The 23,486-nt window shown below is 35.0% G+C and overlaps 1 protein-coding gene across 3 annotated transcripts in view; it reads right to left on the bottom strand.

Moving 5' to 3' along the window:
- Ddr (discoidin domain-containing receptor 2) overlaps positions 1–23,486 on the bottom strand; it is a 433,820-nt gene that overhangs the window by 96,178 nt on the left and 314,156 nt on the right. For all 3 annotated transcript variants that reach the window (XM_031970341.2, XM_031970342.2, XM_076369034.1), the window contains 3 exons: positions 21,482–21,661; positions 7,800–7,939; positions 5,198–5,405 (listed from right to left, as the gene is read on the bottom strand). In XM_031970341.2, the coding sequence (XP_031826201.2) occupies positions 5,198–5,405; positions 7,800–7,939; positions 21,482–21,661 (528 nt within the window). The remainder of the gene's footprint in view (positions 1–5,197; positions 5,406–7,799; positions 7,940–21,481; positions 21,662–23,486) is intronic.

The raw sequence follows: 23,486 nt of genomic DNA, 5'->3' as shown, positions 1-23,486 counted from the left end.
ATTACAGCCCGCGAAATTGCTGTCGACGATTTTCTTCCCGCGGCGAGGAGTCGCCGGCCCGGAATCGATATATATTTTCCCTATCGATGACGGGTCTCGACGGCCCGTTCGTGAACGCCCCGCAGTAGCCTGTGACGAGAAGAGAGCCAGGTCGATGGGAAGTTAACGGCTCGTACCAGGAGACCGCGGGCCACTGTCGAATGATTAACGACGGTCTCGGTCTCTTGGTCGCCGCAACGAACCGGCGCCGAACTTTTCGAGAGGTTCCCCGCTGCCGAGGACCGCAGAAGGAAGTTTCGTTTCGGTTCGTTTCACGTGGACCGCAGGAACGTGCATGTTACGGATCCGTCGTGAGAACGGACCCGTCGATTCCGACGGGTCCGCGTGATATCGGTGTCCGTTGTGTGGCCGTTCCGCGATGGATTTCGGAGAATCGGTTTTTGTTGGGGAAAAATATTAACCGTGTCAGTGCTGAAGAATTTGTTTTGTTTGTGAAGTCTGTCTTTTGTTGTTTCGAGAAATAATGGACACGGTAATAATTTACCTTGTATAAAAAGTAGTTATCAAAATAATACTTCATTTTTATTTTATTGAAAATTAGTATTGATACAACTATAATTACTCAATGAATACGAACGTTATACTTCGTATTTCTGGCGCAATCACGCGATCGTGCTACTCTGCGTTCGGACGGTTAATAAAAGTGTGTGTTAGAATTGTAATCAAATAAGTGAGAGGATTTTTAGCATTTCGATATGTGTAAATGTATTTTATACCATAATAATTACGGAAGATAATATACGTATAATTAAATTTGATGCATGAGTGCTTGTGCTTACATATGAACTGTGGATTCTTTGTCTGTTCGACGCAGGTTTCACCATCATTTTGCAAAATTAGTGTTTTGGGTTCATATTTGAACAATGAATAACTCGGATTTTTTTTATTTTCTATATATCTGACCGTTGCGATAAATTCTCTGCATTAATTTATATCTCTCTAAACTAATACAATATTATAGAGATTTCATGAAAGAGGTTTCAATGAATTCCGAAAATTAACAAAAATGAAGCATAAGTATAAATCAAAACATTGTAATATTACAATGTGAACAAATTTATTATTTCTTAAGAAAGAATAACTATTCTTTTGATAAGCAGCTGTTTTCCTATTTTTCAGAGTTTTGAACAACGGCTATTAGTAAAACCAAAAATGTTGTAATTAGTTGGTTAATCATATTCTATTTGTTAACATTTTGTTTTCAATTTAACACGTTATGTGCTGCAAAAATCTTTAGTTGATATTCAGAGAAAAACTTGTTTTTCCGTAATTATTCTTTTATAGCAAAGAAAAGAAAGAACAATAATTATTTAACGTTACAATCCTTGCATTACACTGTTGTCAAGTTAGTTACGTCACTAAACATTTTCATTCGACATCGGTTATCTTGCATGTTACGATTGTTTTCAAGTAATTCAGAAGCGTCGGTCATCAGTGACTGACATGACACTTAGCGTGTTAAAGTACTATTTCGTCTAGAACATATAGCACCTACAATTTTAAATAGCATTCAAAATATTTGCTCTCTATATTTCATCCAGGTCTGTCGGCGACACATAACGATCTTCTTTGACAAGCTGTTAATAGTTTTTGAATTGGGTCGTTAAATGGTAGGTTTGACAGCTATCAGGTCAGTCGAGCTATTAGTGATAAGGTGGGTGACAGTTTCGGAAGGTAAAAAGTTTGTCAATTATGTAACGAGAGAAAAATTTAATCCGAAAGAGAAAAGAAATATGATGAAACGTGAAATATTATAAATAAACGCAATGCAATAGGCAAAAATGGCAAGAAGAATACGAACTTTCTAAATCTCACCTTTTATATTTGTTGAAGTCTACATATCTATTTTTAGAAAGTAATAGGTGCAGTTTTCATACGTAAAAATATTTAATTAATATATTAACATGTCTAGAACGTAATAAGTTAAGACAAAGAACCGAATTACGTAAGTGGGGTGCAAAATGCATGAAACTACTGAAATAATGAATTAAATAAATACCAGATGATTACTGAATAAAAAGAATAAAGCAATCAGGCACTAACAAACGAAGTTAAAACGAAGTTAAAGGTAAGTGACAGACTTTAATTAATGCTATTTCTTGCTGCTTTTTCTGTTAAAATATTACTTGAAGCTTCTGCTAAAGTAGTTAATTTTATAACGAAAGTTCATTTCGTAGTTTCCATTTATAATCAGATTGCAGTTTTCAAGCATTCATATGAGTGTACAGAATATCTATAGCGTAAAGGAATAATTATAAGAATTTAAACTTTTCGTTATTTCATTTTCAACTTATTAATTTCTTAAAAGGAGTTTCCAGAAGAGTAGTTTCTCGTGATTACATTAATTTTGATTTTACATCAAAGTTGTGATTTATTTATATTAATATAATCAAAAGGTATATTAAAATCAATCGAGATGACAATTCCGATGATATCACACGATCAACTATAAAAGATGACGGTGGGTAAAAAGCGCGCAAGTATCCGCAGCACGTTGCTCGAACGAGAGCACGTGGTCGCGGACCAGAAACGAAACTTACTGTTGAAGCACACGCCCTCGAAAAGTTTCAGTTGGCGAAGTCAGCGTTGGGCACACCGATAGAGCGTAACCATCGTTAATCATTCCTTCAGTGTGCCGGTGTTTTCTCGTTTCACGAAAGATAACTCCGATTGCTTAGCACCGGAGTGGTTGGAATTCCATACCATTCGTGTACCACATAATTCACGTTCGCTTTTCCGAAAATGTAGCACGAATCACATTCCCAGATTTTTGTTCAACTATTCATCGAATCAATTCTCCTTATTTAACTATGCTTAACCCTTAATAACCGATGGTGATCTCAGGGACGCAACAAAGGACATACATATGTACCAATGGAATGTGCATCAAAGAAATTCGTGAATAAGTTTGGTTAAAGTAAATGACTTGTTTTCGTATTTTAATTGGCAAGGAAGATACAAGAAAAATTACAAACAAGACTTTTTTAATATATTTTTTAAACATTACTTTTGTAGTTACGTTGTGGTGTAAGTTCTTTTTCATCTCTGTAGTTAAGGGTTAATTGAAGAAGGTAAACATTAAATTACATTGTGAATTAAAACTTAAACTTATTTCACAGGTTTCTGTCCAGATGCAATCTGTTGTATTTACAAGTATGGAAATTTTAAAGCATTTCGACGTTGCAAAGAAATCGTTTACATTTTGTATTAGAAATATTAAAGATCAGTCTAAGATAAATTATACTTTACTAAGATTTTTTAAAAAATTTGTTATAAATTTGGAAAATAAATAATGTAGTCGAATAAATGTTAGTTAAGAATGACTTTTCAAGATTTTGTACTTTCATTCATACCTAAAAAAGAAATTAACATTCCTTAATAACAAAAAGATAATCCTAAAGTCATAATTTTTAATGACAATCGATACGAAAAATCAGTTTTTCTTATTAAAAACTCTCAATAAGGATATTTCAAGCAAATATACATTGCCTCACTTGCCAAATTGTTTCCATCGTCTTCAAAAAGATCACTCTTGACGCTATGGACAATAACAAAGTAATTTCAAGCCTTCAGAACCTCAAGCAAAAGAACATTTTCCACTTAACGATCACAGAGAAAAATTCTCTCGCGTTCACCACGTCAGCCAAGCCGGGGAATCCATTGTTCCCGTCGTCGCGGATACGTCCCGGGTCTGACGTATCGCCGTCAGCGCAGAGGCGCCTGATTATCCTTCATCTTTCCCAATAATTCTATCGTTTCCACGGCGAGGTGACGTGAGCGTGTCACCGAAAATTGGAAATCGAATCGACCGAGATATTGAGGAAGAAAGAAGACTCCGAAACTCATCCGTTCCTTGATCCCGAGTCTGCAGGAGCCGTCTTCGCGGGTAGACACGTGGACCGCGAACAGGATACAGTCGCAGCCACGAAATGCGGTAACTTATTTCGTTTTGAATATTTTTGTGTCTCTTCTCTTCACAAATTTCCCATTTCTTATATCAGTAATTTAAAATAATAGTGTTTCAACTATTATTTCTAAGTTCTCGAGAAAAACAAACTTTTGTGAAATGTGAAATGTGAAATGTGAAATGTTATAATATTGTGAATAATTCGTATTCTTATTACTTAATATTTTTATTAATTATTAATATTAGTAATTGTAATATTAATATTTAATTAATTTAAGAATATTTCATATTTAAAATATTTACTTTTACATAATTTTTATACGCAAAGAAGTACACTTAACGTGAAAATCACTAGGAATTGATATCTGTGTATGAACAAACGGTTCTAGATTGTCGATTAATCATCAAGTGGTGCATAGCAGATGGAAACGGGCAGAAGGAGGTTATTGATGAGTACAGCGACAAAGGTAACCTTACACTAGTATTGATAAATCGAACAGAAATTTTCTCCAACCGCAATATATAATTTCAGTTTCTACTACGATAACTGTTTTTAAACGTCTAGTAACTAGACAGGAAAATGATACATAAATGTAAGTATAAATTTTATCCTATAGCTGAAGAAATAACGGAAAGGATAGTAATTCTCTATGAAAATTAAATCAGAAAATGAATTATGTGTAAGATTTCTTTATTTGGGTCTGATCCTGGAGAAAATCATGATTTAACTTTATGGAGTAAATGCGCTTAACTGACTTAATTGAATACACGTGGTTTAATCGACAAGAAATCATTTTTTATGAAAAAATGAATGAAGAATGTAGTATAAGGTTCTTTCACTTAAGAGATCTACAAAGCAGTTACAGAATACCCTCAGTTTTAACGATAAAAGAGTTTCCCTTATTCATTTATTCTTTTTTTAGCGAAGGATAACTTACATTCTAACCAAACTGTTTAATCCTTATGTTAGTACCCAACTTCCTTCACCCAATTTTTATTTTGTTCTCCTGAAAGTTCGATAAAATCATTTTGAATTTCCATTTTTTAAACATTTTTACATCAATTTTAGTTTCGAAAACAAATAATACACGCAAAAATATTGTGATAATAAAAGTTGGATGAATGCAGACATTTTGGTTGCCAACATAAGAGTTAAATACGTACACGAGCAACACGAGGAAACGAATAGAACAGATTTTTATCGAGAATCGTGTTTTATGTTTTTCTTACCTGATTCAAAGATTACTTCGCTGAGCATAATCCACCGAGCCGCGAAATACAGCTGCAATTTCAGAAAGCGGCCAGCACGTGAGTGAAGCTTTATGGTAACATCACGTGCCTGCTCTAACACCAGATCAGGTATGTAAGAGAACTGGACCGGCTCTCCGTTAAACTGATTTCCTCCAGCGCCAAGATAAACCTTCGCGTACGAAAAGACCTGCGGAAGAATCACACGTGTATACACAATGGCGGATTGACACGTTCACACTGGTTTAGCCAACCAATGGGTCACAAGACGTGCGTTTATCTGACGGACAAATGAGCGCCAGCGTTACTACAACTTACGTGTTGAAGTATTTGACCAATTGCCAGAACCCAAAGGCAAAATTTTTATCCTCGTTTAACCCATTTGTATTATTAACGCATTTTTGCACGGATTTTTCCTGGTCTGTATCACCGGAGCGCATATATGGGTACCACTTTTGGGATATTATAACTAGAGCGCATACGAACATAAACACGGACAGTTACGCCATGTCCAGTACTATCGTAAAGATTTACTGGTCAGCATTTTCGAATATTCATTAAAACAAATTTATTGAAGAAAACTCGCGAACGTTTAAAACAATTAGAATATGAGTATTAACTTTATTGCGCTAAATAAGATTATGAATTCCTTGGTTACGCCATTTTGTTTTTAATTTTTTATACATTTCGAACCATTTTTATGTGGATGCAATAAAAACATTTTTAGTGATAAAGATTAAGTTTCTACTTTTCCCTATGATGTAAATGGTTAACCCTTTCGTCCCGAATAGTACGCATCGATAGGGTAGACCGAGGCGAATCGGATCAGTTCAATTTTAACAGCGGAAAACTAATGGTTACAACTTAGAGTCAACATCTTTTTCATAGATCTCTTATTAATAGACCTTCAGATTAAAAAACTTAAAAATCTTCGTGTTATAAGCAAAAAACTGAAAAGTGAGAAATATCCGATTCACCCAGAATTCCGGGGTGAATCTAATTATGTTTTTAAAAATTTGAATTTGCATAAAGATCCGCAGTCCAGTTATGAGTTTCTATTCAAATTATTTAAGCCCTTAGTTCCCACTGCAGATAAATGGTTAAATAAATAGAATTATAAAATAAAATATCATTAGGATATATTTATTTATATTTAGAGATATATAGAACTTATATGTGTACCTAAAATCTTGTGGGCAAAACAGAGCACAAAGTAGTCAATATCTTACACTTTATTGAATTCATTATTCATAATAATTAAGAGTTAAAATAAAAATGAGAGAACTTGTATCTTGTTTCCATTTTTGACACTAAAAGTATCACGACCGGTCAAGTAACTAACGTTAAAATTTGTTTAAAAATTCTAAGTTTTTTTCATCTATTTAACTTAATATCAATTTTCGTATTGTAGGACTAAATAATCAGATATCTCTTGAATATTTGACAGGTGCATCCTAATAACAATTTTTCTAATAGTTTCAAAGATATATTATATGAAGATACATCGAAATTGCTTGGAACGCCACAAAGTGTATAATGTCATACGCGAGCGGGATGAAACGGTTTGGTGAACGGGTAAACAGGAAGCAAATGGTTGAACGTGATGGAAACACACCGTCTTCTTCTTTCCGCGTTCCAATATACACAGAGGTGCGCGCGTACGTGTACACGAAATAGAGCATTAACTATCAACCGCTCTTGGCAATTTCGCCTCTCGTAGATCCGCGAAAACGCTATCCAGGTTGATCGAATTAAAAATTTAATCCTTTGTCGGTAGAGTTGCTCCAGATCCTCCGACACGTTTTTCATTCGATATACGAACCGTGTTCGGCGATAGGATGAATTTCTCGTGACTCTTGTACCCGAAAGAGGAACATGATTTTTGGATTTCAATGATTCAGCCCGTTTCAACCACGCTGTTCTTCAAACATTCAAATCTCTGTGTATATACCGCGATTTAGAGTTTCTGCGCGGACCTGGACTGTTAGCAAAGCTGCTGGTTCGGTGGAGAAACAAATATCAGTGTTGTTGCGTTCAGTTAACTGTTTCGGGTTTCTGTTTTATCGATCAAATATTTTTAATTTACGCCGGGGAAAATGCCCAGAAAATCCAGACTGCATTGCTTCAGTTTTTCCCGTGTATGTTGCAGTTATGTGAAGCTTAACAATGAATACAAAGAGAGTCTTTCTGCAGCGAAATTTTGATACATGGAAAAAGAACGGTTACAATTGCGGCGTTGCATTTTTATGCAGAACAACGCGTACATCTGTTCGTTTTCTCCAAAAGGCGTTGCACTTAAGATGAATAAATAAGATAGAAAAGAATAAAGAATGATTGTCTTTCAACAATTTATAAAGATTATTTTCGTTCTTATATACAGAAATAAAACATTTATTTTTTGAATCGACAGACTTTTAGAGACGCTTTCGTTTCTTTTGTATTTAATAATTTCATTGCATTAAGAAAAAGAATTTGTAAATCGAACACTTGTTCTTTCTTATTTGTTCCGATTTCATGTATCAAATTTTAAACAATTTCTATTGTACGTGAAAATAAACGAACAACAATATAAAATATAACGTACCTGAACATCTTTGGTGAAGTAGTTGTTTGTATGTAGGTGTATGGCAGTGAAGTTACGCGAGTAATCAAATTCGAAGGTTATTTCAACGGGACGTCCAAGCATACTGGGTGTGTCATTTCTCCAACCCACCCATTCATACCCTGTAAAAGAAAAAGTTCAACGATTGCAATTACTGTTAAAACTTAATATTATTCCTACAATATAATATGAATACGTAATGACCATTTGTAAAAGAAAGTAAACTTTTATTCAACTACTGTCATTGTAAGGCACAAACACTTGGAACAATAAATGAATTAAACAGAAAGTTATATCTTTTGTAAAGAACTTTATTAGATTCCAATGTAAATCAAAATTTATATAAATTTTCACCAAATTTGAAATATAAATTTCTACTTATTTTATCTAAGTTGTACCGTTTTGTATTTTATACGTGAATATATGTGTCTTCTAATTTGATCGTGTTTATGTAGTCAAAGACGTATTTGTTTAAAATACCGAGATAAACTGAACTTAAAGATTATATTTTATCATACATTAATGCTGACTGACAGAGTATTATTCTGTTCGCACGAATTTTGATGAAATTCTCTGTATGTATAAAGTACACGAAAACAATTTGCATGTATTTCCTTCGCCGGTCGATGGACCAGTTCGAGAAGAGGAATTCTACTCCGCAGCTGGGAGTTTCGAAGCTATCAAATTGAATATTTAGAAAACAAATGGAATTATGCAAATCATTAAATTGCTTTTTGATTTTCAGTGGCGTACAAAGTGATGTGAGCTGGTTTTTGTTATATTACGGATCTCTTCGGTACAATATGCAAGATTAAACATTATTGTAAATATTCATAATATCCTAATTATCTTACACATTTTAAATGGTCCACTTGCTTTGGATGGTAGGAAAAATCAAGGAAAACGTGATTTGGTTTTAAAGAAACTAAAAATTGTTACAAACAAACAATATTTTTTAAGGTTAGTTACAAAATAGCAAGGTCATCAGTGTTTTTGTAAATTAGAGTAATAATAGACAATGTAAAGGCTAACCTAATTATGTAACTGTGATATAATGAAATAAACATGAAAGCACGATCAGTAAAGAAATTTAATTTAACGAGCACTCAAAAATATTATTATTGAAATCATTTGATATATACATATAATGAATATATCTAAAAATAAATTTTGTCCACTTGCTATAATGTTGTGTTATTGCCTATATAATTAACTCTAACATAAAATTTCGGTTTTTGATTGAAACAATATCGATGTTAATGTTTTTTACTCGAATTATGCGATTTATAAATATTTGAGTCTGAAACTTCAAGTTACTTCTATTAAGATTATTCAATACCGTTTCAGTGTACTTGGGGTACCTTAACCAGAAATTATTCTGATCCCAATTTCTAAGTTTAAGATTATTCTGATTATTAATCCGGATTATTCCGCTTCGAATATCTTGACATTGAGTTTCACTGACTTACATCTCTTGACACTATGTTATCTTGATTAGTAATAATCTTGTTCAAACTACAGGTTTACAACAAAAAGTAATACATTTTAAACACACACCTCTGATATGGATGCTCCTTTTATAAGTATTTATTTAATATATATTTTTGCATAAATAAGTTAAAAAGAAAACGTTTTCTCAAAGTAGAACAGATGAAGAAAATCAAAGTACCTATATCTGAAATTTATGTAACCAGTGGGCAATAATTTTTAATTTCATTATTTTTTATGTACTTTGATTATGATTAATTTCTAATTATTATTAGGTTTGAAATTTCACTTTATTAGAACTTCGTTATAATATTACTGCTAACATTAATTTCTTGGGTATTTATACACAATATCAATTTTTATAAAATTAGTCAGTCAAAAAATAATAATCTCTAAAATCATCTTAATTTTAAATAATCATGCATGCTTTATTCAAATTGGACATAAAAAAGTTTATTAATCTTTATTTTCTGTTATTGCAATTTTTTAAAATATTTACCATATCTTTAGAGTAACCAATTTCTATGGTGGTCTTATTATTCCGAAATGTACCATAGCTTCCATTCTTCATCTACCGTATGAATTTAAAAACATGTTCTAAACATAGATCGTATAACATATTTTATCTCATTTTCCTGTAATTTTAATGAATTCCACTTTTAATATTATTAAATAAACAACTACATGATTAACAAGAATTTAATCCTCGAATTTTTACAATTCGCATAGAGCGTTTCACACGCAAACAAAAAATGCTATGTCTGTTCGCAACGAACGTATCTGAGAAATGACATTTTACATGGCCGGATCCGATTACTCCATCGACACGCGCCGCCCCGATAAACGAGACAATAAAATCTGTAACATAAATAATCCACGCGGTTCGTGCGTGACGCGAAATTTGTTTGCGCGCGGGTCACGAACAGCGCGGGAAGCGTTCACATCAAACGAACAAATTGTTTCAACACTGGTCCGCATTTGTTGCAAATTGCGCGAAGCTCTTTTAGCAGAAGTTCCGGCGCGCAACCCATTTTCGTCCAAACGACAGCTGGTCTTTGAATGTTACCTTAATTAATTGCCAGCTGAATGCAAAATAGTAGGCGTTTCGCGCAATCTGCGACTGCATTGAATTCAGTGCATTCTATACAAATGAACAAAAAAGGGAAGAATAGAGAATCCCGGCATTCTTCCGTTCTCCGTGTTGGAAACACTCCGTTCATTCTTCTTTCTAAAAGCTCGCGAAATACATATGTTGCAAGCACGGTGTCCTCAAAACTTCGTATGTAAATATAACCGCTGCTCAGCTTCGGTCTCACGTATATACATATCAAAGCAATTTCGATACTATATATTGAATCGTATAAAGCAATCAGATATTATCAAATGAGTTAAAATTATTCATTTCCAATCTTATATTTTAGAATTATTTAAAGAATATCGATCTATTTATTAAAATCATAAAACTAAGATTTATTTTCAAATATATTTATTTTTATAAATAAAGCAGAAATGTAATATTGAGAACACTGATTTTTTTTATGCATGAAACATATATTTATTTTTTCATATATAAATTTATTTAAAGCATATTAGAAACAGTGTCAGCTTATCTGAATTTTTCAGCATTTTCATATCAGAGCATTCAATTGAAAATTTTATATTACACTCCCTTACTAGGGAGCTCATGCTCCGATTTATAATGGATACGTTACCGTGCTATGTGCATACTAAGGTTCCGGAATCTCAAATACGAGAGTACAATCAGTGCAGTGTACTCTTGTTATATGTATGTCAGTTTAATACACATTGGACGCTAGTATTCAATTTTAACCCTCCATTACTCACGTGGATAAACACCAGCAGATTAATTTCATCGAACTATTGGCAAATGGTGCTTCCTTCCCGATTCTACATTTATGTGTCTTTCAATTAGAGCTCCTAAATTATATGAAATAATTGTATGACATATAATAGGGATATTGTAAAAATTTATAAAACAATTCAAAACACTTTTGACTCTTTGACACGTTCTTTTGTTAAATTGGTGTCCTCTGTAAATGTAAGTAATCGTTTAAATTAAATAGTAATATTTTTCAAAGCGTAAAAGTTTGTTTCCATTCAGCTGCAAAGTGTGTTAGGAAAATACTAATGAATAAGTTGTCTCGCCTTGGACATATCGAGATTCCCATTATGCATAATGATATGACCCCTTTAATTCAGAAATCACTTAATTAAGTATTAATATAATTTTACTTCTATTTTACTCTTTACGTTACTTTCCACCATTCCTGTTTTCCTAGCAATTAAACTAAAAGTTTTCATACCTTATATTTCATAAGGTCAGAATGATTATGATATGAGAATATATATAAAGTATGCACAGTACAGTATTTTTTCGAATATTTGTTACGAAAAATCATTCTCCACCACAATTCTATTTTTCCAATAATGTTCTTAAAAAGTGGAATTTACATAAATACACGTGGCCCGATCGCGAATGATCGCCGAAAGAGCCGGCGGAAATATTATTTAGGCGTTGTATTGAGCTTTGGCAACCGATTTTCCGGTGTCTGCTTCGATTACTCGAAGCCACGATCAACCTGGTTTCCATTTTAAACGTGTCGGTGGCTACATGCCGCAAAAGTAACGAAACACGCTTTGGAAACTGGAAGAGTTCTGTGTCAGTGAGGCGCAGCGGCAGTTATTCCCCGAATCCTGCCATTAGATTTCACGGTATAGGATACCGCGGACGGGCTCACGCGTCCCGTGAGAGAGCGCGGATTGAAAATGGACTGCAATAACCTTAAAGCCGGGTGCGGACGCCGCGCCGCCGCGAGTTACGCGTTTTTCCGAAGCCGGTCTCTGTTACTTTTCGCGGTCCGCTTCGAATTTCCGCCTTTAAACTAGACGCTCGGCTGCGGTTTCCTGGCCAAACTTTCGGCCGCATGCGCGAATTCGGGAATTCTACGGTTGCCTCGCATTCCCGGGATGAACTGCCGGAAGTTTAGTTAAGTTCGGATAGCACGGGGCCGTGCCGCGCGAAATGTCAGCACGCTGACAGCCCTGTTTTTCGTTAACGCATGCCGACGACCGAATTACGGATGATTAGTCCCAGTATTTGGTAGTTGGGAGTTTAATTAATCGTCTATGGACGTATCTTAGGCTCCTTATTCTGATTAACTTGAAAGAGAAGTTCGAAATGAAAGCATTCAAACACTGGTATTCGAGGTTTAATTAAAATGTGATGAAATATATTATGCGCATCGTTTGTGTTTGTGCTTTAGAATCAAGGAAAATGAAGAGGCTTCGATGAATAAATGATTAAAATTATTAGGACAAAATAAATTAGAATTATTTAGTATTGGGAAAAATTTAATAGTAGGAAAGTTGAAGGTTCATTATAATGGAGACATAAAAACTATTGATTTTATAACATTCAAACTCTTGTTGACGACTTGAAATTAAATTTGATAGGTAGGGTAACAGCACCTAATACGGAACACCTGATTTTAAAAGCTTGTAAAAACGAGATGTATTTTTTTCAATGAAACCCGTATCAAAATGCGAAGAAATTGATGAATATTCATACGCTACTGGATAACAATGTAGAAATTTGAGTACCTCCAAATTACGGTAAAAAAATGTAAATAAAATCAAAAATAGCGAACTAAAAAAGTAACTCCTAATATGGAATATCAAGGTAATTTACGAAGAAAACTCATTTTTACCATGAGAAATTAATATTTATGGACTTAGAAAGAATAAATAAACAATTCTTCCACTTTTTTGAACTTATATCATGTTAATTTTTTTCTTTTTTTTCTTCTATACGTTATATATATGAATAACACATCGGAATAACTACATTTTTTCTCCATTATTATCATTTCAGTATTTGTCAACATAAAATAAAAATATAAAATAATATTATGTAACATTCACAAAGAATGTGCACTCAATATAGAACGTGTTCCATATACACGTATTCCGCTGGAAAAAATAATAACTACCTTGAGAAAAAAGTAAATTTCCAGCAAATTGCTTCTGAATAGTGAAAAACAAACATGTTTAATGATAAATTAATCAAGAGTAAAATTTTTTAGCCTATCTGTATTGAGAAATTTAACGGTTTAACTCGTCTTTCAGAAATTTTACGTACTAACAGACACAAAAATGCTCTGCATTCAATGACAAATTCCTAATTAATGTACTATTAATATAATTATATTATATTACTAATGAAATATTTCTTATACTAATTAGCACACTAAGTTATTTATTTTCCGTAATATTATGGTGTTTCATATTAGGAGCTGTCCATATTAGTCACTGCGGCTACTAGAGTAACGGCGCGTCGCTACTCTACGAATAACAAAATATCCCTTGCAGCTTTTGAATACTTCAGATCTGCAGTACGTTTAATCATTTAGCGAATATATTATCTTTTTCTCTCCAAAAAGGAACGACGCTATCGATGGACTAAGATTTTGCAAGTATAATCAAGAGAACAATCAAATAGCAATGACATAACACAACGTTACAATGTTCGCAAATGTGAATAGATGATAAAGGAAAACAATTTCTTCAGAATTACGACCTATGCACGAAATAAATTTTCTTATAAGGAATCTCAGAACAAACTCAACATCATCCACTTTATGAATTAATCTATTTATGCAACATCAAAAAGTAAACGCACGAATGTTCAGATAAATATTTCGAGCAACACACCGCAAATCCTCTCCGCGTCATTGCCGCTCTATTTACGATTCAATTTCTTGTAGCTTCCCCGGTGGCGGTTCATAAGATCGTGAGAAGTTGATACACAGTACACCCATGCTACGCCACCTCGCAGAGATCTGTTCTTCACGCTATAAATCCTGCACACTTTTATCTCTCGTTCTCGACGAATTCTCTACGGAAGCAACGGGGTGGGTGGATAAAAGAAGGTAAAAGATGAACGCGCTACGGAGAAGGGGTAGTAGAGAAAAACGAGGGGTTCTCGAGCAATGGTAGGATAGACTCCGTTTCGACATTGTTGTAAGGGAATCGAAGAAATGGGACATTGCAGCAGGCGCGGCGAGAGCCTATAGAGCAACGATGCGCCATCTGCTGCGTGTACAGATCATCGATCATTTAATAGCGCAACACTAACCCAGCATCAAATCATCGTCGACATATTCGCATTGGACCGTATGCATAAAAAAAGTATAAGCCAAGGGATATTGAACTGAGAGCATGCGAGCTCTATACTGACTTTTCTTCCACGCAGAGTTACCCTCTTCATATATGCAGTGGTCTAGGATTTACTGTAGAGGATAGACTAAGAAAAGTTTGGGAGACAAGAGTGAGGCGTTTCGTCCGGGGTCTACCAGTGGACTCGTCAACAAGGCAACCTGGTAGACTCGTGTCTTAGAAGTCGAGACGAGTGATAGGGGTTTAACGAATAATTAATAATACGAAAACTGACTAAGAGCGGGAAAGGCCTAGGTATGTTAGCCCTCTGTTGGCGGAGAGCTAGAACTGCCGCCACATATCTACCCTCCGTTGCAATGAATGGCACTTTCGTCTGAGTGGTCAGATTCGAAGACGTACGCCTTGCTTACGTGGATTTTTGGTTTTGGTATATGATTCTTTGAAGCGTTCAGGTACACTAATCTGGTCGCGCGATAATAAAAGATCGTTAAATCATGAAACATTGGTGTACTCTCAGTTTCTCTATCTTTTACGCCTACGAAAGCCAATGACATTGTTATATGTAATGTCATAATATATTATATATATATATAACAGTTAACCTGTCGATGTACTGCGCCTGCACAGATTGTGATGAGGGATAAGCTTGAAACCTTTAACTCTAAAAAATTAAAAACATTTATTTTTCTTTTGATTTTGTAAGTAAGTATTCGATTCTATATGCACAAATAATGAAATATCTTCTGGAAACTTAAAATTCGTAAGTCAAAAGACGCCACTCGTTTGTCTTAATTTCTCATCACGTTTTGTAATGTATATTTAAGATTCTCCAGAATTTAGTATCTGTTATTAGTATTTTAAATATTACACATTAGAAATTTAACATTTTCTTCTACTTATACTTAATACTTATAAGCATTTAATTTTTCTGTATAAATACGAAAACGATTCACTTTACATATTTTCTTATAGACCTAATCAAGTACGTCCATTTATCGACAATGGCATAGCTTAGGCACACCTCGTTATCATCTTGATAGCGAACTTAACTCTGTTATCAGTCATGCTAATATACTTTTGATGGTAACCAAAATGTATTACGATAAACTAATCAAATGCCTCCATTTTTTCCCTACTATCTACATTCTCAATAAGTAACAATGTTATTTTATTATTTTCCTTGGTAATAAATGTTAATATTTTTGAGAACACAAGAAATGAAGTTATGTACCAATTTCTCAACAAAAATGCTTTTATGACTCGAATCATTACAAAATAAAAATACTGATATGGATTATTTTCACCCACCTTGTAAATCTAGTGTTAAGCAGAAAACAGTAAAAGCCTGTTATATGAAATATCAGATTTACAACTCTGCATTATGGTGATAGCACACAATACTGGCATAGAACTTATCAAACGTTAGGAGGGTCCGAATCGTTCCATTTCGATTCGGTATCTACTGTACCCCTTTGACTTCGGATTTTCCAGCGACGATTCCTTCCGATTCCTCAACAATGTTCGAGGCCTGCGCTCACCCGGCATTATATCATCCCTTAATATCGTCCCCCCGAGTAAATAGTTTCCAGTTTCCTGTCGTCGCCGCCTTCGGTCGCTATCTGCCATCAATTCTGAACATTCAGAGGGGTCGTAAGATAAACACCGGCGCGCGTACATCGTGGCTGGAACTCGCCGCCACCCGCGCCGTTGCCTGATGATTTTCTCACTTAAACCGCCCTGAAACTATATGGCCGCGCGAATGGCGCTCGTAAAGGGGGTTGCCAGTCGATGCCCTGCGTTGTCACCTACTGACGACGATGTACTCTCGCGATTTGAGAGGACATTCTCGTGTAACGAGGTAACAAGTAAGTGATTTTTATGAATTTTTCTTGTTGGTATTGCTGCCAATATGATAATATGAATATTTAAGGATGTAAAGAGCTTTAAATTTTTAATTTTTATTGAGTAATGCATAATGATTTCTTTAGTGACGTAAAAATATCTCTTAAAATTAGATAGTTTCCTATGGATTGCATCTTTCTCTGAGGAGAAGTCTGAAAGATTAATGTAGCTTCCGCTTTCGGAAGAGAAATGAACTTTCTTAGTTTTTAAATAAACTTATCCTATATTATTGAAAAAGGTGTAATAAGTTTCTCCTGAGAAACGCTTTCGAAGTTTTGAATAAAGTTCCAGGAAACTTAATAATGAAAATCAATCTAAAAAATTCATGACGTTGGAAAATATTAATGAAAGTATCTTGAGATCAGTTGAGCTGTGTTCCGTCCGACGCGGAACAAAACGGAGAAAATCCTCGAAGGTTCGTTTATGATATGGACGTGCCAACAAATTTACTTTCGGGATTAGCTTTTTTCGAACTCAGTTTATTTATTTTAGTTACAAGGGGCAATCGCACCCTAAACCATGAGAAAATCATTTAGTTAATCCGCGCATCTCCAGACAATAGTTTTGGAATTTTTGTCGTTCGTACAGACAACCGACCATATCATAAACCGGGAATTTCCGAAGGGTCGACGCGAACCTCGTTCGTAACGGTTCCGCCAGCCATGCGTCAACTTGGAGGAAATTTCCAAGGCATCGGCAAATCTTCGAGGATCCCTCGCACGTGGTCATTGCCCTCACTCTTGCACCAAGAGGGCAGGCCAAGGGGCGTCGTCCAAGACGCCCCCCGATTTTTGGATTTATGTGCTGATTGGGTATTTTCAATTTCCCAATCAGCGCACCCGACACAAAACCTGTAGGTGTCGTATAAAAACACCTACAGGATCGCACTCAAGAGGTTTTTTTACGCTCATTACAAGATAAGTCGCTCAACCGTTCGGAGTGACGATATCTCGGGTTTTTTCGCTCAATCGTTCGGAGTGACAATCTCAGAGACTTTTTCTCATTGCACAACGTTCAGTCCATCGTTCGGGACACATAAGTCGCTCAATCGTTCGGAGTGACGATATCTCAGATACTCAATCGTTCGGAGTAACGAGATATCATTCATTCATTCAAACAGTAGTCAGTCCATCGTTCGGGACAACTACAACTAGTGATCTGATCTCAACCAGTCGGAGATCAGAATTGAATCAGTCGATTTCTGAAGAAATTCGTAAATCGACGCGTCGCGAGTATTAACGAGACCTAAAGTTAAAGCTGGGATTTACAACCCCAGCCGAGGAATTTAATCCGCGTTAGTATTCGTGTACGTGCGACGCAACAAGCTGCATAGTATCTCGTTGTAAGTAATTAAGTTTTTTGAAAAGACGAAGAAAAAGTATGTGGCACTATTTAAAAAAATACCAGTTACCTTAAAATTTTGTAAAAAAGAAACTTTCGAGGAAAAATTTCCCTGTGATTTGGCATTGATGCATATGCATTCTAAAACAGTGTAACTTCATTCTGAAATGCCTTTTTATAGTTTCATGAATAATAAAGATTATAATATCTATAATGATTATATAATGTCAAAGATTATAATATCTATAATGATTATAATATATAATCATTATATCATATGAATCATAAGGGACAAAATAAGAAGCAGAGCACAAACATAACTAAACCTAGGACACAAACGCATTAAAAACCTTGATGTTACCTAAAAACCGAAATAGACACTACCTGAATACATCTGAATCACTGTGCTTGTTACCTAAATCACGACAGACTTTGATCTATAAATTGTCTCCCATCTTTTATTCTACTAGAGCTGTTTAGGTATTTCCTTTTCTAGAAACCGTGCAAATAACGCCGTTAGAAAGAGATATCACATGAAAATACAACTGAATAAACATCCGGAGAATTACTATCAGCGAATATTGTCAAGGACAGTGTAGACTAGAAACAAATTCAGCCGACGAATACTCTTTCCCTCCCCCGTCACTTGCAATTTGAAAGAAACCGAAGTCGAAGGAACGAACCATAGCTTGGTATAAAGAGAGTCAGGAGAGCCGGTGCACGCAGTCTCGACGGGGTTTAAAAGTTTAAGAAGCTGCAAGTACGTAGCACGGAGTGTGCCTGGCCTGTCTCGACCGCGTAAATGGAAAGACACAAATGTATCCTGGGAGCCGGTAAACAGCCGTGTGGCTCGCAGTCTAGCCCACGGTTCAATATAAATGTAAATTGGAACAGATTCGAGTGCGGCACGGAACACGTTTGCCTTCGAGTCCAAGCTTCCAGTCCAACGCCGCCGCGACATTCTAGGATTCCCTTATCTCTGGCTGGCCTACACACCTGGAATCGACGCAAGGCAAAATTTTATTTCCGTTTTAAACCGTGCTCCTCCCTACCATTGGAAGACGCCGACGATGAATTCGCCCCACGAACGGTTACCGCTGACCAGCCCCGCTTCTAGGCCTCCTAGATTATCTGGCGCGCGTTCAAGAAGTTCCATGATTTTCCCGCCCCGAAACTTCCGGCGAAATTTTTCGGATTTCGCTTCGCCTACCTTCGTGCCAACTCATTGCGCCCGCGTTACAGGGGATTTGGGCTGGGAACTGATTAACCGTACAACAAGCGGCTGTTTCTTTTTTAATGAGTCTATATGTTCTGTGTAATCGCTTCGGGATTAATGCGGAAGTAACGCAAAAGCGCGAATAAAATATTTGTGAAAATTTGTTAGTTCATGGGAAGTTTTATGTACAGAGCGTTTCGCAGTGTGTGGGAAGTAAATATAATTATATACAGAATGTGTGATTCCCTTTTGTGAGAGTAAAATTATTAACAGTGAAACAACTCCTGTAAGCTAATATTGAACGAATCGTAAGGATTGAGATAATGTTAATATTTTAGAAATTAAGAATAGAATGATAAAAATGTAAGCAAAAATGATAAAAAGGGTCCCAGATATATACGCATGTTAGATGTAACTTTGTTTATAGTTATTAAATTATATGTAGTAGTTGTTCATCTATCTGTAGAAAAATTGCATTTGAATATAATTATTTATTCCTTTAGTTTATTTAGCTATAGTAGTTCACAAATTCGTCTGACCTTGCTATACTGAGTATATTAATTTTTCGTATCATTTTTCTATCGTAAATGAACCTCTGCATTATTTCTCATGTAAAACACTTTATATATATATATAATCTCTACTGTTAGTTATTATAACTTGGTAATATCTCTGTGTGCTTTTAACCAACCTCCCCCTATATGAGACCGCAACATCCATATTTTACAAATGGTGTGTCCAAACATTCTAACTTTGGAATACCTTTTAATCAAAATTTATGCGTCAAATAAATAAAAAATTTAATATTGACTTTACGTTAATATACACATGACACACGGTTCTTCTCTTTCTGGTTGATTCAAACGTGGTTCCAATCTTTGAAATCATCATCTTCATAAAATACTCATTTATCTCTGAATTTATTAGATATGTACTTCACTGATAGTCACAGCTTCTTTTACTGAATTTTCATTACTTTTATACATACAAATTGCCCGTTAAAACGTATAAAGTTCCAAGACCCTGCATCGTGAAAGTACCTGCAATATGAATCTTCATTGAATGTTCAATAATCCTTTGAAACACCGCTGTAAATACGATAAAAAATGTCTGGTATATTTTATGAAGCATAATCTACGATGGAAACGCATTCGAACGTTCAATAATCTGTTATACGATTCAAAAAATATGCATGTCGCGATCTGTCTTATGCGTCGGAAAGTTAGTTGAAAGTATACTAAGACGATGATCTATAATCGTTAACGAGGGAGACTGTTTTGACCTATTATTAAGTTTCTCTGAATATTCATAAAGTTTCTCGTAAAAAATTTAATTTCTTAAGGAATATTACACGTATGTACGTTCTTGTGCAATGGTTGTGTAAACAGTCACCTTAACTGTTTGATATAGTTATTTCAGTATTTTTATAATTATTCCTCACCTATTATCGAAAGTTAATTGATCAGATTAATCAAAACGTAAATATGTATAACGTTTCTATGTTAAGGAGAGTATTTTACTTGGTTTCTAAAGAGTAAAAGTATATAAAACGTAATAATTTATGTTATATTTGTGTTATATTTTTTCTGTACCTTCTGTACCTCGAAGTACACGATTTAATATTCGGACACCATGATATTTTCTTTTTTCCTGATGATAAACAACAAGTTGCCGAATATGAAATGACGAATTTTTACTTTTACGACCCATTTTTACAAATTCGTTGTCGAACTAGCGAAGTTTACTATGAGATTAATTATTTGAAACTGAACGAACTACGACGCACATTTGATATTTAAAAACAGTCCTATGGGATCGACAAATTTACTATTAGGAAGACGATATAACAGGTGTTCGAATATTTTCTTAACCTCGAAATTCAATCTAATTTCGTTCATAATTTATTATTATATACAACAATAAAAAATAAATAAATTAATTTTATGTATCTATAAAATAGAGTGTATACTTTAACGAATCACGGATTAGAGTACTATGTAAATAAAAATACGAATACTATATCAAGGAACTGTACGTAAGTATATGAATAGATTGAATTCTGAAATTAAACGTGGTTTCCTAAAAATAAATCAATATGTGCTTTGTTTTAGAATACATTTTAGTAGAAATGGGAAATCTAAGCCTGAAATAAAGCCGTACTCAAAATATCATATTCCTAATATTACTAAACTTCTAAATTCCATTAAATTAATATTTCCCATAAACCGTTTTCAATCTATCGAGTTGCAAATAGATACTCTGATCTGCCAAATACCAGTCGCGAAATTAACGGACTGCTCAATTAAACCAGCGAGTCACGAACACCGACGATGCATCTGATCACCCCGAAAGAACGAGGATCCGCGAAAAAAGACGGACAGGCGGGAAACGAAGAAGAGAAACAGCATAAGTCAGCCAACGAGCGGGTAACTCGCGAGTGTAGCCGTGACGGCTCTATCACGCTAATCTAGACACGATCAGGCACCTCGCGCTAATCTCGTTGCAGCACGAAGCGGCTCACCTTTCCCGTTACCGCTGACGTCCAATCTGAAGTTGTCAGGACCCTTTTGCCCGTCGACAAGTTGACCGAGTCCCCCGGAGAGGTAACCTCCTTCCTCCCGGCCATCGTACGTTCTGTCGGAAAGGTCAACCTCCGAGCCTCTCTTAATTCCTTGGGGCATGGAGTAGGACACCAGGCCATCTGCAAAAAAGTACAGCACATCGATGTAATGTACCTACATACCCTGGATCGCGTCGCGTAGAATACTAGCGAGCGATGCATCACCGCGACGGCACATGGTGATGGGACGGAAACGTTATTCCCGACGATACGTGACAAGATTTCGCACGATGCGCCGGGCACCGGACGAAGCGCGTGTACCGACAATGAAACGCGTAAGAGAAGTTTTCAATTCTGAGAAACCTGTGCCGGTTACCTCGGTTAGGGGAAAGTAGGGTAAATGGGATACTTTTCTTTGAATCGTAATTACAAAGTATCTGGAGTAATAAATGTGTAAAACTTTTTTTGGAAGTCTTCAATAGACCTTTGGTTGTAAGGAAATAAAAGAGTTTTTTATTAAAAATATTTATTAGTTACGAAGGAAAATTTTTATAAAGTAAAATGGGACACTCATATGAAATCATATAGAAATACGAAATCTTTATTTTTACTAAGTCAAAATTGTTAACTGAATATATTTAGTTGTTAGCTGATATAAATAAACTATAAGTATATATGATTTTATGAACAAAAGTAGCAATAAATGTGTCATCTTCATTTTCTGCGTTGGTATAATCTAATTAGTTTTTATTCCATCCTCGATTCTAATTTGCTATACGTCAATACGATTACAGGTAACCAATTAAAACTGTAAACAAAGCACATAGCAACGGACTCATGTGCTCTTATGCTGAAGTGTTTCGTTTTGCCCTACGCACTATAACTTAGAAAAGCATTTAAAATTTACAGTTTGACATTGGGTAAAGATATAACTTAAATGTAAAAAATACAGCTTAAGGAACGTAGAATCCAGTACTGTAGTTATTTTGTTCAAGTTTTTAACCCAAAGGTAAAAGAAATGCTTCAAACATCTATGTAACATCAAAACTATTTCACTGAATGTCTTTGCAATACTTTTAATCGGAAAACAACTCATACACTGCTCTGCAGTCGATCTCAAACTGAATCGAGAAATTATTAGAACCATGTTATGCAATATCAAAATACGTGGTCTTTATCTATGAAAAACATTACTGCCTCATTTTAGCTGACCACTCAGTTTAACCCCACTTTCCCCTACCTGTTGCCTACCAGGGTGTATCTCTGATTGATTTATGATATGTTCACTTCGTCGCCAAAAAAAGACGTGCACGAAAAATGCGCAGAGAAGAATGTGCACACGTACAAAAGCGCACAATGTAAAATGCGCACATGAATAAAAGCGCTTCATATAAACTACGCATAATATATAATCCGTACATATAAGAAATGCGGAATATTTATTGATTTATTACAGAAAATAATTACTTATATATAATAGTTGTTAAGTAAATTATTTATTGCAAATTTGCAATTCTTCTTAAATATAACAATTTATCTGAAAATTTATTATAAGTATTAACGGCTGATGCTACTGCATCCAGAAGAGTTTTACTTATATAATAAAGATGGGTATAGGTGGGGATAGTTTTTTCATGAGAAGGGGGTGTAGGCGGAGGAACTGACCCCCCTCCCATACCATTGCTTTATAATTCTACAATACATATAATTACGGATCATGGAATTTGCATAGTTTACACAATGCATTTTTCGCTACGTGCACTTTTTCATTCTGCGGTTTTGTACACATGGGCATTTTTCGTTTACTATTTTGCAATGTAACTTTTGTTCTTTCAAGCTGATTATTCGGAAAATCGTTCATCCTAATGGATCTATTTCCTAATTATTTCGAATAAGGGTGTTCTACTGTATCCGAAATCGATGACCCATCGTGTGGAAGATGCAAATTTTTACCCGTATAATTAGC

Source organism: Nomia melanderi, chromosome 7 (genome assembly GCF_051020985.1).
Source record: "Nomia melanderi isolate GNS246 chromosome 7, iyNomMela1, whole genome shotgun sequence".
Classification (NCBI taxonomy): domain Eukaryota; kingdom Metazoa; phylum Arthropoda; class Insecta; order Hymenoptera; family Halictidae; genus Nomia; species Nomia melanderi.
This window is presented reverse-complemented; position numbering and strand designations above follow the sequence as displayed.